Raw genomic sequence first — 13,867 nt, forward strand, 5'->3', positions numbered from 1 at the left:
ATTTAATTAACACAGCTTAGACCATAGTCCTCAATACATACAGACACTGCTTATAACACCTGATTTATTTATATGTATTATGATATCAGGCTTTATGCTGTGCACTGATCATACATAGATTGAGATGTACACATGGTGATTTGCAACATGAGATATATTCTGGAGTGCAATATGGTGTAGTGCATTTTCTTCTGCAGAATACCTACATGTGCATGTATCCACAGTATGCTGGAGCAGACAGAGGAGCAGTATGATGGTTAAGAGGAATATTGAGTCCCAAACTGCAGGAGGAGTGGCTCCTTCTCTTCCTTCTGCACGTTGGAGAAGTTGAAAAGAATTGCGCCCTGACCTTCAGAATCTTGGTTCTTCAGGAATAAAGCGTGACTGGAAGTACCAATCTGCAAAAAACACATATATACACTGTAAAAAAAGATAAACAATAGCTACTCAATAAAAATGAGGCAACAGATTGCACCCAATATTATTTATTAAATCTAACTACATTACATGTTGAGTTAATAACAACTTAACAGGAAATGCCTGTCAATTAAAAACAGACTAATTCTATTGTTTTGGATTCATTCAAAATTCTATTGATTTAGAATTACATACACAAAATTATATATATACAATTTATATATAATTATATTAAAGTTACTTAAACAACTGCCACAAAATCAAGGACGCACTTATATTTAATACATTTTATCAAATATATTAAGTAAAATAAAATGACTACATAATAATTTATTAAAGTGTACAGACAAAATGTGTATTTTAAGTTGATTTTAGATTAAATACAGACAAATACAAACCATGAAGAAATTAAAGAAATGTGTAAGTGGTTCTGTGCCACACAACGTGTTGATTTATTTCTGGGCACAGACAGCCTCCTTGTGGTCATAAGCTGCATTCAAGTGCAATTACTGAAGCTATTTATGGGGGTTTGGATTCTATTTATTAGAGCTAATATAGACAAGCACACATCTGTGACTATTTACTGCAGTGCAAATAGCATGCAGTTCAAGTAAAACCCAGTTAAACTAAAAAACAAATAAACTCTAACATGGGCAATAAAGAATTGTCTTAAAATATAAGACAATGCTTTATACCATGTTAAGTGCCACATTAAGATGTTGCAACAGTTCTGCACCTGTGATCTGTTGTAATGACGCGGGCGGCAGGCGATGACTGTGATGAAGGAGAAGGTTGCCACAAGTATGGCGGCACATGACAGGATGAAGAAAATGTGGGGGTTAGCTACAGGTGAGACAGAAAAAAGAAAAATGTTACTTGTCAAAGTCAAAGTGAAACAAAATTCTTGTTTTGGTGTTCCTTTTAAAACTGGCTATTTCAGTTCAGGAGACGATCATGATGAGAGATAAACAACCAAGAAGTCACTTTGTAAATATTACTTTCAATAATGTTAATTGAACACTTATTTTTGGTTCTTTTACATGTAAGGTTTGCAGTGCATGTGAAAGAACTCATGTACAGTAATTTCCTGCCACTATGGGGTTTGTTGATGTTGTGAAGTAGCGTGGGAGTTGTTGTCTTCAACACCAATGCCGTCATTGCAGTCAGCTTCTCCAGGTTAGAATCCCTTTAGTGTTCATAGTTCAGGATGTTTTTACCAGGAGTAAAATTATCTGCAGAGTCAAATTATCTGCAGAGGTCTCCTCCTCTCCAAAACAGATCCAGAACTTACGATCCAGATGTTCAGGAGGTTTCAGTGATTGAAACTGGTAAAAACACTGAACAAAGCAGTTTTATGTTCAAATCTATGATTTGCAGATGCTGTTTAGTGGAAAGAGGATGTGCGAGCAGAGGGCCAACTAATGTTTGCACAGCTTGTTTCTCAGGTAACTTAAGATCTGTCTGATGTCTGATGACTAAGTCAGGTTAAAACATCTAAGACCTATAAATGTGTATTGTAAAACTGTGACTAGATAAAAAGATAGCTTCTAACAGACAACAATTGACAGGCATACAACAAAAATATAATGTAGACCGGTAACACTTTACAATAACCATCTAAGTGATGTTTATAGATGGTTTATAAATCAATTATTAACCATTTACAAATTGCTATACATATTTAATCTTTAAATGTTTTCAAACAATTTCTTAAAGGTATATGAATCATTTTGAACTAATTTACATACTTAACATTGGTGTTAAAAATGTTATAATGAGTGCAAAACTATTAATAAACAAAAAATTATTATGAAATTGTTTGTTAATGGTAAAGTAACTATCAGCTTAAATTAATATACCATCTATTTGGCATTTATACATTATAATTCAACATTAATACATTTTCTATTTACCATTCTAAATGGCTTATATACGGTTTATAAATTATGATTAAACTTTAATAAACTATCTGTTTACCATTTATAAATTGTCTTTTTACCATCTATAAATGTTGGTTATTGTAAAGTGTTACCTGTAGACCTAGTTGCTTGTAGACATTTAATGCAGAAAAGGGTAACGCTTTATATTAAGGTCCTTGTAATAACCATTAATTAACAAGTAATAAGGCCCTTGTAAGTCCTTACAAGATGCTTATTAACATTATTGTGTGTTTATAAGCTTATATTGTGTTAATAATGGCATTACAAACACCCATGACCCACCCATTATGTATTTGCCATGCCTTTATTAATCTTATTTTGTTTGCTTATTGATATTAAAATATACTTTATTGCTCATCTGTTATAAGTTAACTATAAGTTAACTATGCTTTTTGCAACTACCGGATCTAAAGCGAGAACAATGGCTTATTACTTGTTAATTAATGGTTATTAAGGACCTTATTATAAAGCGTTACCCAGAAAAGTAACATCAGAGTATATATATAGAGTATATATTTAAAGACATATATATATATGTCTTTAAAGTCTCATTCAGCTTCTTATCTTTGATCAGTGATCTGATCCAGCTGCTTCTCCACCTATTAACCACACAGTAGAAGCTCTGTTTAGATAACAGCTAGCACAAATGCAGAACATGGATGGAAGGATAAATCCTATGAGCACATTAGCCACACTTAATTATCCCGACAGAAATACCTTGCTTAGTTTGTAACCATACCACAGTAAGAGGCTGCCTATTAAAATACAACAGAGGTCTAATTATATAAACCCAGTCCCCGTTTCCTTGTTGACCAGCTAATAATAAGCAGACACTAATAATGGGTTATTATGAGTTTCAGTTGGATCACATCAGATGCGAATCGATTGAACACAGCAGACATGTGCTGAGCAGTCAGATCACTCTGTTCCTGGATTCCTCCACTTTTACTGTTCACATAACTGTGGAACTAACACAGCTAAACAGCACATGGTAAGTTTTATCTGAAACACCTCATGACACAACACAGCTCCTCTATTTATTACTGTGGGAGACCATCAAAAGGAAAATGAGAAATAATGAATTGTATGAATGCACCAAGTGATATTTTATGAACTGTAAAAAGTCATTGATTTTTGGGTAATCATCAATTAATGAATCACTTTTTTTAAAAATCTGCAAGGTTCTCTAGGTCCTACATACAAGTGACAGCTTGCTCTTATTCATGCTTTCATCTTATTGATTTCACCATGAGACTCTCCAAAGTTTTAGTGAGGGAAGTATTGACTTTGGCCTTCTTCAAAGCTGTCTTTTGACCTTTGACCGCAAGATGTCTGAATGAAAATGGTTTTCTTTGGGTAGTTTCTTTGAGTTTCCTCATTATAGATATACCCACTTTATACTAATCCCATGCAGTTTGGGGCAAAAAGTTTTATTTCCTTTATTATACAGGAAATGTGCTATTCTTGCCTGTTTTATTCAAATATTTCTGCATACCGGGGTTGCTAAACAGTCTTGTTATGCATAAATTGGGTATCACTGGAAATGTGTGATGATTTTCGTCCCTATAGCCCATAGCCTCATTCACCTTTACAACCACAAACTAGAGACCTATAGAGTATTCAGAGGGTATCTGGCTTTCATTACTATACTGATAATAAGGGTGTTTCTGAGCAATTTCCACAACAGTTGTGGTACCCATCCAATCGGCAAAACTGAAATTCTTGCAGAAATCTACAAAATTTAGGTGAAAAGTTTTGGATTCCAAATGGCAGCATGGAATTTTCTCTGGTGTTCTTTAATGTCTTGTTTGCTGGTGTCTTGAGGCATTACTCTTGTATCCTGTTAAGTCCTGTCAAGTAAAACTATTCAAAGTACAGTATAGTATAATCTGTAGAGGAGTAGCTGGAGACTTTTTGACCAATGGGGAGTCCTGGAACTTGACAACTTCTTGACTTAGCATCTCTCAGGGTGAGAGTTGTGATCAAGGTTTCATTAGGAGGGTAGGATAAAGGGGATCACAGTAAAATAATAAATAACAAAAGTACAAGATAATGAGTTCCTTGAATGGGATGTCCCTTCTCCTGGTGATATCCACCTTAGTTTCTGTCTTCCTGTCTCTCCTTCCATCTTTTATTATGGAAAACAGCCCCTCTGGCCTGCAGGAATCTGTGGTTGTGTATATGTGTTCTTGAACTTCCTACATAGTGAGGACCAGAACACATTTTTAACCAACAGAGTGAGGACATTTTTGCAAAGTGAGGACATTTCTGCGGGTCCTCACTTCTTTAAAGTTTTTTTTGAGATTTCAGACTTTGTTTTAAGGGTTAAAGGTTACATGGTAATGATACTTAACTGAAACTGTATTGTGTGGTTACAAAACAAACTAAAATTATAGTGAAAATGTCCTTCGTTTTCGTCTTTATAAACTTTTTTCAAACATAATGAAAATGGATAAGGCAAAGGAAATAAAGGCAAAATTTACTGTGACCTCTTTTAATCTCCCACCCAACAAATACCCCATTACAAAAAATTAAAACTAACATTAAAACTAATAAAAACTAAACTAAAACTAAAGCATTTCAAAAAAATAAATACTAAACCAAAACTAGCAAACTCACTCTAAAAACTAAACTAACTGAATTTGAAAACAAAAATTCACAACAAAATTAAAACTATCTCTTCCAACAATACCTCGGTTAAGTCATGGTCACCTAACAGATATATATATATTAAAAAAAAAACTCTTATTCTTTTCTCTTCTTTTCTTCTTTAACATATAGCACTCCTTTAGCAATGACAGTTAGCTCTTAAAGTTATGTACTTACTTGATTCCTATGGTCTATGTCTAGTACCATCAGGTTGAATGCACTTATTGTAAGTCGCTTTGGACAAAAGCGTCTGCTAAATGACATGTAATGTAATGTAAAAACTAAATCTAATGAAAAATCCAAAACTATTATAACCTTGCAAGGAAATTCACTATTCCAATGAGGGCCCTCACAAAGATAGAAGTACAAGAATGTGTGTGTGTGTGTGTGTGTGTGTGTGTGTGTGTGTGTGTGTGTTACCACTCACTGTTTTTCTTGACATTGATGCTGAAGGAGGTCTGCAGCTTGCTGACATCATTGCGGATGCTGATGTCCAGGCAGTGGACGCCGGTGGAGGTGAAGGTGTGGTTCAGGCGCAGGGTGTTTTCATACAGTATGGTCGGCGTGCAGCCTCCGGCCGTGTCGGGCACACAGTTGGGCAGGAAACGCCAGCACACCCACATGGGAGGACTAAAGACACACACACAGGAGAGAGAGGTCATAATGATTTACCTGTATCAGTCAAACATATTAAATGTAATTACATAATTTAATCATAAAAGCTTACCTTCCATCAATATGAAAAGCCAAACTGGTATTCTGAGACACCTCATAATCTGACGGGCCCTTCATCACGATGTTTTTAATGGCATCTACAAATTAATTTCAGTTATTAGTCATTTCATCACTTCCGAGGATTAGTTTAAGCTTTACTTAACTTGAAAATTACAGCCTATACTTTTATATAAATCTATTTTGACAGTAATTTAGCCCTGAACATCTTGTGACAGTTACATAAGATCATTTTGCAATTTAAATGTAATATTTTGAGCGAATTTCTACTGATTTTTAAGAGGTTACCTGCGTCATTCAACTATGTTTAATTTATATTAGCTGAAACAGCACTTAGAACATGTAATATTACCTCACCTCGTCATCTGCATTATTAAAAAAAACAGCAAAAATGACATGCAATAAACAGTAAAAATACAGAGCAGATTTTATAGTGGAAAGGAATTAAATAACTGTACATTATTGTTGTTCAATGTTCTTTTAACAATGGGAAAACAGACATATTATGTAAAAAATAAAATAAAAAAGGCATAAAAAAACTACCATTTAAAAAATATCTGTAAATTTAGAGGCCTTTCAGTGTTTTATAGAAGAAGAAAAAAAGAGAAAAGAAAAATACAGTACAACCTGCCTGGAGATCTCAGGCAGGCAAACTCAGTGTCATTATTTCTGGTCAAATAAACCTTTTACACTACATCTTTACTTTCAGTGAATTACTGTTAAGGCTGGATATAAAGCATTGAAATGTGGTAAAATCAAAAACTAAAATATAAACTACAAACCGAGCACTTGGACATCCGTGGAGTAGATGTCTGTGACTGGAGGGTCAAATTTGGTCACACTCACTCCTACTTTCAGCCGCAGTGTGTAGTTCCCAGAATTAGGATAATTATAGCGGACAACCGGCTCAGTCCCTTGGATCACCTCTCTGTGTCAAAAGAAGTAATAATAATATAAAGAAAAGAATCCCAAACCTTTGTTTATATTTCAAATATGGAAAGTCCTTGTACCCATTGCCTAAGTCCCACGTATAGGTGAACTTTGCCTCGCTGAAATTCTTTTGGGGATCAAAGAGTTCAAACATGGTCTCAGTGGGGACATCTGAAGCCAGCTCTCCTGTGTCCCTCACATAGGTGGCATTTCCATCCATTTGATAGAAAACCAGCTTCCCAGCGATGTTTTCTGTTCAAAAGAAAGGATATTCTTAGTTATGAGGCCCTGATGCTTGAAAAAAGAAAGAGAAATGCTGGATTACATACCCAGATCTGTCAAAGGGTCTGTGCTCACTGCCACACCCAAGACAAGGAGCATCAGGATGCATGCAATATTGTTTCTGCAAGCAAACATCCAACAATTTAAAAAAGGGGTCGAGAATGTAAAGATTTTAAATGTAATAGATGTTAAACTTACCTGTCCATGGTCTGCTGGGCCCCTCACAGGAGGACCTCAAGTAGAAATAAAGTTAATCCTGAAAGCGGTGTGGTTGGACATCGGAGGAGACTGGCTGTGAGATTCAGAACATGCACATAAGAGCTGTAAAGGCTTGAAATTGTCACCATGCGTTACGATCATGTGGCTCTGGAACAACAATTAGCTTTTGAGTTGGAGGCTCTGGCCTGGGTCACATTCCTGACAGTGATGTGTGTAACATGTGGTTGAAGTTTTATTTACTCAGAAAAAAAAACAAAGACAGACAAAAATAACACCTACTGTACGTTCACAAAGGTGGTGGAGGTATATTGATATCCACATGGTGGTGCTAACAACTCAAGAATTACCCAAAAAGCGGGTTATTCAAAGTAACCGGGACTATTCATACATTAATAACATTTCTGCTTGACTTAAATTCAGTGGTGGAAAAAGTATTTGGATCTCTTACTTAGTAAAAGTACTAATATCACATTGTGAAATTACTACACTACAAGTACAAGTCCTGCATTCAAAATGTACTTAAGTATCAGAATCAAAATTTACTTAAAGTATTAAAAGCAAAAGTACTCTTTATGCACAATGTCCTCACTCAGATTTTTGATTTTCTCAAGGTAGGGCTTCAACTACTTATTATACTGTTATGAGGTTTAATTAAAATTAAATTTACTATGTTTTTATGTTAAATCTTGACCTGAAAAGTACCTAAAGCTGGCAGCTCAATGTAGTGGAGTAAAAAGTACAATACTTGCCTCCAAAATGCAGTGGAGTAGAAGTATAAAGTTACATAAAATGAAAATACTCAAGTAAAGTACAAGTACCTTCAGATTCAGATTTGATCATTAAAGTCAGCCCAGTTCCCTCTTTTTTTTTTCTCTTGCATACACAGTTAAGGAAAAAAGACACAATTGTACATATCATTACAGCCAAAAGAAAACTCATCATTAAAAACTGAGCAGGGAGTTTTGTCTGCTATGCTTGCATGAAACATGAAATACACAACTGCCCTGGGGCCCCGTTTGTTATGGTTTATGGTCAATTAAATAATTGCAGATTTATTGTAAAATATGTTTTAGCCTTTTCTATATATGTGTTTTAATTCACACCAATTACAAACGATACTCAATTGTATAAAGATTACCATTTTCTTTAACAGGAGGAGCATACCTGTTCGAAGTGTTATGTTTTGTTTGTTTTTATTTTTCTGTCTATGTAAATTCAGCTATCTTAAAATATGGAAGTTGAATGACGATACATGAATGTAAAAGCTGTATGTCAAAGTGTTAAATAATAAAATATAAAATAAAAATATTGTGGGAAAAAAAAAGTTTTAGCAAATTACACTATTAGCTAAAATGACATGGGTCTTGCATTATTCTTGAGGTCTCAGAGGATCTGATATGCTAGATCACTATCAAAGCTGATGCTAACCTCATGATCGGTCCACATTAAAGGGACAGTTCAGATTGATTATAGTGGGGTTGTATGAGGTAATTATCAATAGTCAGCGTATGCAGTAGATGACAGTCTACATAGATAGATAGATAGATAGATAGATAGATAGATAGATAGATAGATAGATAGATGATAGATGGATGGATGGATGGATGGATGGATGGATGGATGGATGGATGGATGGATAGATAGATAGATAGATAGATAGATAGATAGATAGATAGATAGATAGATAGATAGATAGATAGATAGATAGATAGATAGATAGATAGATATACTTTATTTATCCCAAGCTGGGAAATTACAGTGTAGCAGCAGCATTACACACAGACACAATAACAACACAATTAAATAAGAACAACCTAGGCATACTTCAAGCAATAAAATATAAAAATACAATAAAAAATAAAGTGTATAAAGAAGGAGTATGTATTAAGGAGTAGAATTCCAGTGCAGAATAAATGTGAATATGCAGTATTCAACTTGGGTGTTAAAGGGCTAGTTCGGGTTCACCCAAGTCACAGAATTAACAAATTAACTGATCGAGGCAGCGGAAGACCTGTGAGGTAAAACTATTGTTTCTGTCAAAGGAGTCTGGTGGCTTTGAAGTGAGCATAAATTGATCCACAGGACATATTATAACATTTATTTATTATTATATAACACATACAAACCTGAAGTAAAGTAAGTAAAGTCCAGTGTTATTATCAAGTTATTGTTTTCTACCATTCCTGCATTGGACTGCTGACTATTTTTGGTGTCACAACAATGCCTGGCTTCATGCTTTATTATATGAAAATTATTCCAGTTCCACCCCATGAGGTGAAGACAGCACAAGCAGTGGTAGTCTGTATTTGCAAAAAAAAACATACATGTGCTTTAAAAATGTACAAAATATGTTTATGAATGATGCAAAAGCAGGCTGGTGATAATACACTTACAGCTTTAAAATTGATGGGGGTGTACTGCCCCCATCAGGCCATGGACTCACAGCAAATCATGAATCATGTTGACCAAAATAAACTTTCTATTATAATAATTTATTATGGACACGAACTAACCATTTTTAAGGTTATTGTGCTTTGCATTGTATGTGAATTCACAGCTTTGGATTATACATACAAAACACTTGTGTTAATATGATATTGTTCAATTCTCAAATAAACAACTTAACAACAGTTTAGATGATTAAAACTGTCTGCATTTCCAACAGTTATACAATTTAAAAATTGCTATCATATGAGCACAAATAACAGGGTGATAGGTTGCATTCTGCATAATGAGTACTTTTATTTTGAAATATATAATCTTATATTATATAACCTATATATATTGTATTGTGTGTTGAGTATTTTGTACATCTAGTTTGCTACTTTTACTTCAATAAAGGATCTGAATATACAGTCAAACCTCCACCACTGCATATTGTCACACTGTTAAAATAATCGCCTTTTTGTCAAAATTGTTTTTTTTGTTTTTTTTTGCCTAAATCATCTCCTTATGATGCCGGCCACCTATGGTAAAATCGCCTACATCCTCAGATCATGTGATTTTACCCCTTTAAGATAACGGCCTATGTCAAGTGTGTGACTTAAGTGGATTTATTATGCCTAAGTCCAAATAAAATGTGACTTAGGCAATTTTTTGAACATGCCTTTGTGACTTAAGCAAGATATGATAACACTTTATTTTGAAGGTGTCTAAATAAGAGTGACATGAGCGTGTCATAAACATGACATGGGATGTGTCATGAATATTAATGACACTTTGAAGTAACATTAATGCTCATGATACTTGTCATGTCATGTTTCTGACAGGCTTGTGTGACTCTTATGTAGACAACTTCAAAATAAAGTGTTACCATATCTTGCACATATCACAAAGGCATGTTCAAAAATTTGCCTAAGTCATTTATTTCTCTTAAGTTACATAATTTACACACAGTGTCATAACTATGCCAATAGCCATCCTTTGTTACATCCTTTCTAAGTGAAATGATCAACAAATGTCACGTGTTACACTTTTGGTGAAGTTTTTTGTGTTTCCTGCAAAACTTGAAAAAATGAGTAAGGCGATTATTTTAACAGGGTGACGATATACAGTCCAACCTCCACCACTGCATATACTACATTACTAGCCTATATAAACATTTATATTACAGCGCCCTCTTAAGGCCAACTGGAGCATTTCATCTGAACACCAGAAGTGCCAAAATGAGTCATTCCTTATTATTTTTATGTTTTTATAAACAGGCATGTCGAGACGTTTTATCTCATAACTTAATTAATTCACCACACGATAACTTTAATTTGTAGTACACTAATCGTGACGTCACGGCGCCCTCCCTCGCGCTCCTCCGCCCTGCCGGTAAACGCACGAGGAAGTCTCTCGGTGCCCCAGTCAGTCAGTCAGTCAGTCAGTGAGTCCGCCGCCGGCTGCTGAGCGTCTCTCTGCCCACATGCAAGGAGTGAGGGTGCAGACAAGGAGCAGGACCGTCTGTGGGATCTATTATTAACACCTGGATTACGAAACACCATTTGTATTTTTATTATTTGTTTTTTTATTTTGTGTTTTTGGGCTTGAGAACAACCTGCCATCATGTCTCGGGCTCCAGATGGTGTGAGCAAGCTTACTGAAAGTACATACAAGGTAAGTTAGTACAAATACAGAAATAATAGGCCTAATCGATAACTGATATTTATATTATCTCTGGTTTGTGGTGAACAATAATAAGAGGGATCAGCTTTTCATAGGTTTGTTGCATTTTAACTGTCGCCACAAATCACAGAAATAACATTACTATGAATTGTTAGAGACAGTTTAAGTATTTCTGTGCTTTTATTTTGTTGGTCCAGCTGTCTTCCAATTGATCAACAGTTGTATTAAAGACACATTATTTTGCTTTCACACTGTAAAAACATATCTGATCGAGCAACTGAAACGTTCTGTTGTTGCTTATAGGGGAAATGACTTTACACACATACCAGCACCTATTCAGTGGAAAAACATAGAAAACTTCTGTGAAGGCAGATATAGTGAATTTCTTAACTGTAATGAAAATAGAACTTTTCTATGTGAATTACTCAGAAGGCTGCTTTCTTAAACAATATGATATTTTACATGATTATTCATTATTATACATATGAACATAGTGTATTACATTATCAACCAATTCTAGAAATGAAAACTGAAAAAAATAAAGAATAAATAAAATAATATAAATAGCTAAATAAACATCAGTACTACATATTCAGTTGCAATTGCTGACCATTTAAATAAAGAATACATTTAAATAAAACAAAGCGAGCTAGCACCATTTCTAATCACCTCAAGTACTGTTTTCATCATTGCCTATTATGTAAAAAAAGTTTTCAAAACAGCACACATCAGACAATAAGCCAATATAGATCTATACCAATATGCAATTAATAGACAAATATTGGCGGATAATGTTGGTCAACCTATATATTGGTCAGGCTTTAATAATAAGAGCTTTTTAAGTCCAACAACAAGAAAAGATCACAAATCCCACTTTGCCTGAGTAAGACAGAAGTTTCACCCTCCTCTAGCTTGTCAGTGGACAAAGTGTTTTGATCAATTGTCATTTGATCATGGGATTAATCTTGATTAGCCAGCTTAGATTAACCTAATCAAGTTAACACTGCAGCCCCTCACATGTGATAAGCAGATGAGTGGGGGTTAAAAAGTTATTTAATGGTTTGGGGCACTGATAAAGTTTAAATTAAATAGAAGAATTAGCATTGTATATATATATATATATATATATATATATATATATATATATATATATATATATATATATATATATATTTATGTAATCATATATATACTTCAGGGGAATGTCCTTGCTGAATTTGCAATACAAAGTGTTTGAGTATTTTGTGTATCTTTGTGTGTGTGTTTGAAAGAAAGAGAGAGAGAGAGAGAGAGAGAGAAGAAAAACAAGGAACTTGTTTCCTTTTTTTCTCTCCTCCTCTGCTCTGTTCTTCATGTAAAGTCATACCTGCCCCTTCATTGTTCCATTGAGGGCGTGCCAGGGGAATAGAGACAGGGAGGTGAACAGGACTTGATTGTTGAGGCATTTCAATAGAGAGAGAGAGAGAAAGAGAGAGAGAGAGAGAGAGGGAAGGGGGCTGGGGGTGAGAGGGGAGAGTGATGAGGTCTGTGCCGCAAATAGCTGCAACTTTGTGTGGGACTTCGCTCTTTTGAGGGAGTTGTAAAGCATACGTGAGGGGTCAAGTTAAAGATTGAAAGTTTTATTGTTCTCACATGGTGATATTTATAGAGCAACAGCACAAACACTTGCACTTGTTTTTTTAATGTATTTTTCTTCCCCACCCACTCCAACAAAAATAGCCTCATGACTTTATTATTCTTTGCAGTTTTTTATTGTTATTTAAGAAAATTGTTTGTGAGAGAAAATGAAACAGTGTGAAACAGTATCAATAAATCAGGAATGAAGGAGTTGTTCCTTTTCTGCACAACCTTTAATCTCTGCTCTTTTTCCCCAGAATGTGATGGATAATTTCAACCCAGGCCTGAGGAGCTTGGTCAACCTCGGGAAGGGCTATGAGAAATCAGTCACAGGTAAACCATAAAGTTTCATCCGAACACAAAAGGAAGCAAAAGCAAGTTTCCCGACCAATAACTGTATCTGTCTCCCCGTGCAGCGATGACTCTTGCTGGGAGGACCTATTTTGACGCAGTCTCAAAGTTCGGAGAGAACGCTCTTGTGTCTCCAGTCTCCAGAGAGCTTGGTGAGTTTCATGCGAGTCCAGGTTAAATCCACCTACTGTCAGTGAGATATCTAGTTCCAGTGTCTCTGTGTAGAAGCCAGAGCTTGAAGAAGATAATGATTCATCACCGTTATTTCTGTTGCAATGTGCTTAAAGGATACAATTTGTTCTGGCTGAATGCGTAACTAGCGAACAGTAGCTGATTATAACAATTACTACCAATCAGTCTAATCAAAGAATTGGTAACATTATGGTTCTACAAACCATGGATACATTGAAACACAAAAAATTGTTCACATTTCTTTAATTCTGCATGACATGGCCATTATCAGTTTGATAACGATAATGTTTTATGTTGAGACTTGACTTGCCTTAACTAGGGACTTGACTTGACTTGTCCAAGACAAAATGACTTGGAACTTGCTTGTGACTTGGACCAGATGACTGCAGTCATTTTTAACACTAAAGCTCCTTTCAGACTGCCGTTTC

General features: G+C 35.0%; 2 protein-coding genes across 2 annotated transcripts in view; one reads left to right on the top strand and one right to left on the bottom strand.

Moving 5' to 3' along the window:
• Nucleotides 1-257: 257 nt before the first annotated feature.
• Nucleotides 258-7,156, bottom strand: tmem130 (transmembrane protein 130). Its single transcript, XM_059325148.1, has 8 exons — nucleotides 7,149-7,156; nucleotides 6,998-7,071; nucleotides 6,749-6,920; nucleotides 6,521-6,666; nucleotides 5,734-5,818; nucleotides 5,434-5,636; nucleotides 1,154-1,260; nucleotides 258-398 (listed from the first exon to the last, which is right to left on the bottom strand). Exons 1-8 carry the CDS (start codon nucleotides 7,154-7,156, stop codon nucleotides 258-260), a joined length of 936 nt encoding a protein of 311 aa, XP_059181131.1.
• Nucleotides 7,157-11,063: 3,907 nt separating this feature from the next.
• baiap2l1a (BAR/IMD domain containing adaptor protein 2 like 1a) overlaps nucleotides 11,064-13,867 on the top strand; it is a 29,629-nt gene continuing 26,825 nt past the window's right edge. The window contains exons 1-3 of the mRNA XM_059324728.1: nucleotides 11,064-11,270; nucleotides 13,154-13,229; nucleotides 13,313-13,399. Coding sequence (XP_059180711.1) covers nucleotides 11,220-11,270; nucleotides 13,154-13,229; nucleotides 13,313-13,399 — 214 coding nt within the window. The 5' untranslated portion in view covers nucleotides 11,064-11,219. The remainder of the gene's footprint in view (nucleotides 11,271-13,153; nucleotides 13,230-13,312; nucleotides 13,400-13,867) is intronic.

This window comes from Centropristis striata, chromosome 21 (genome assembly GCF_030273125.1).
Source record: "Centropristis striata isolate RG_2023a ecotype Rhode Island chromosome 21, C.striata_1.0, whole genome shotgun sequence".
In the NCBI taxonomy this organism is placed as follows: Eukaryota; Metazoa; Chordata; class Actinopteri; order Perciformes; family Serranidae; genus Centropristis; species Centropristis striata.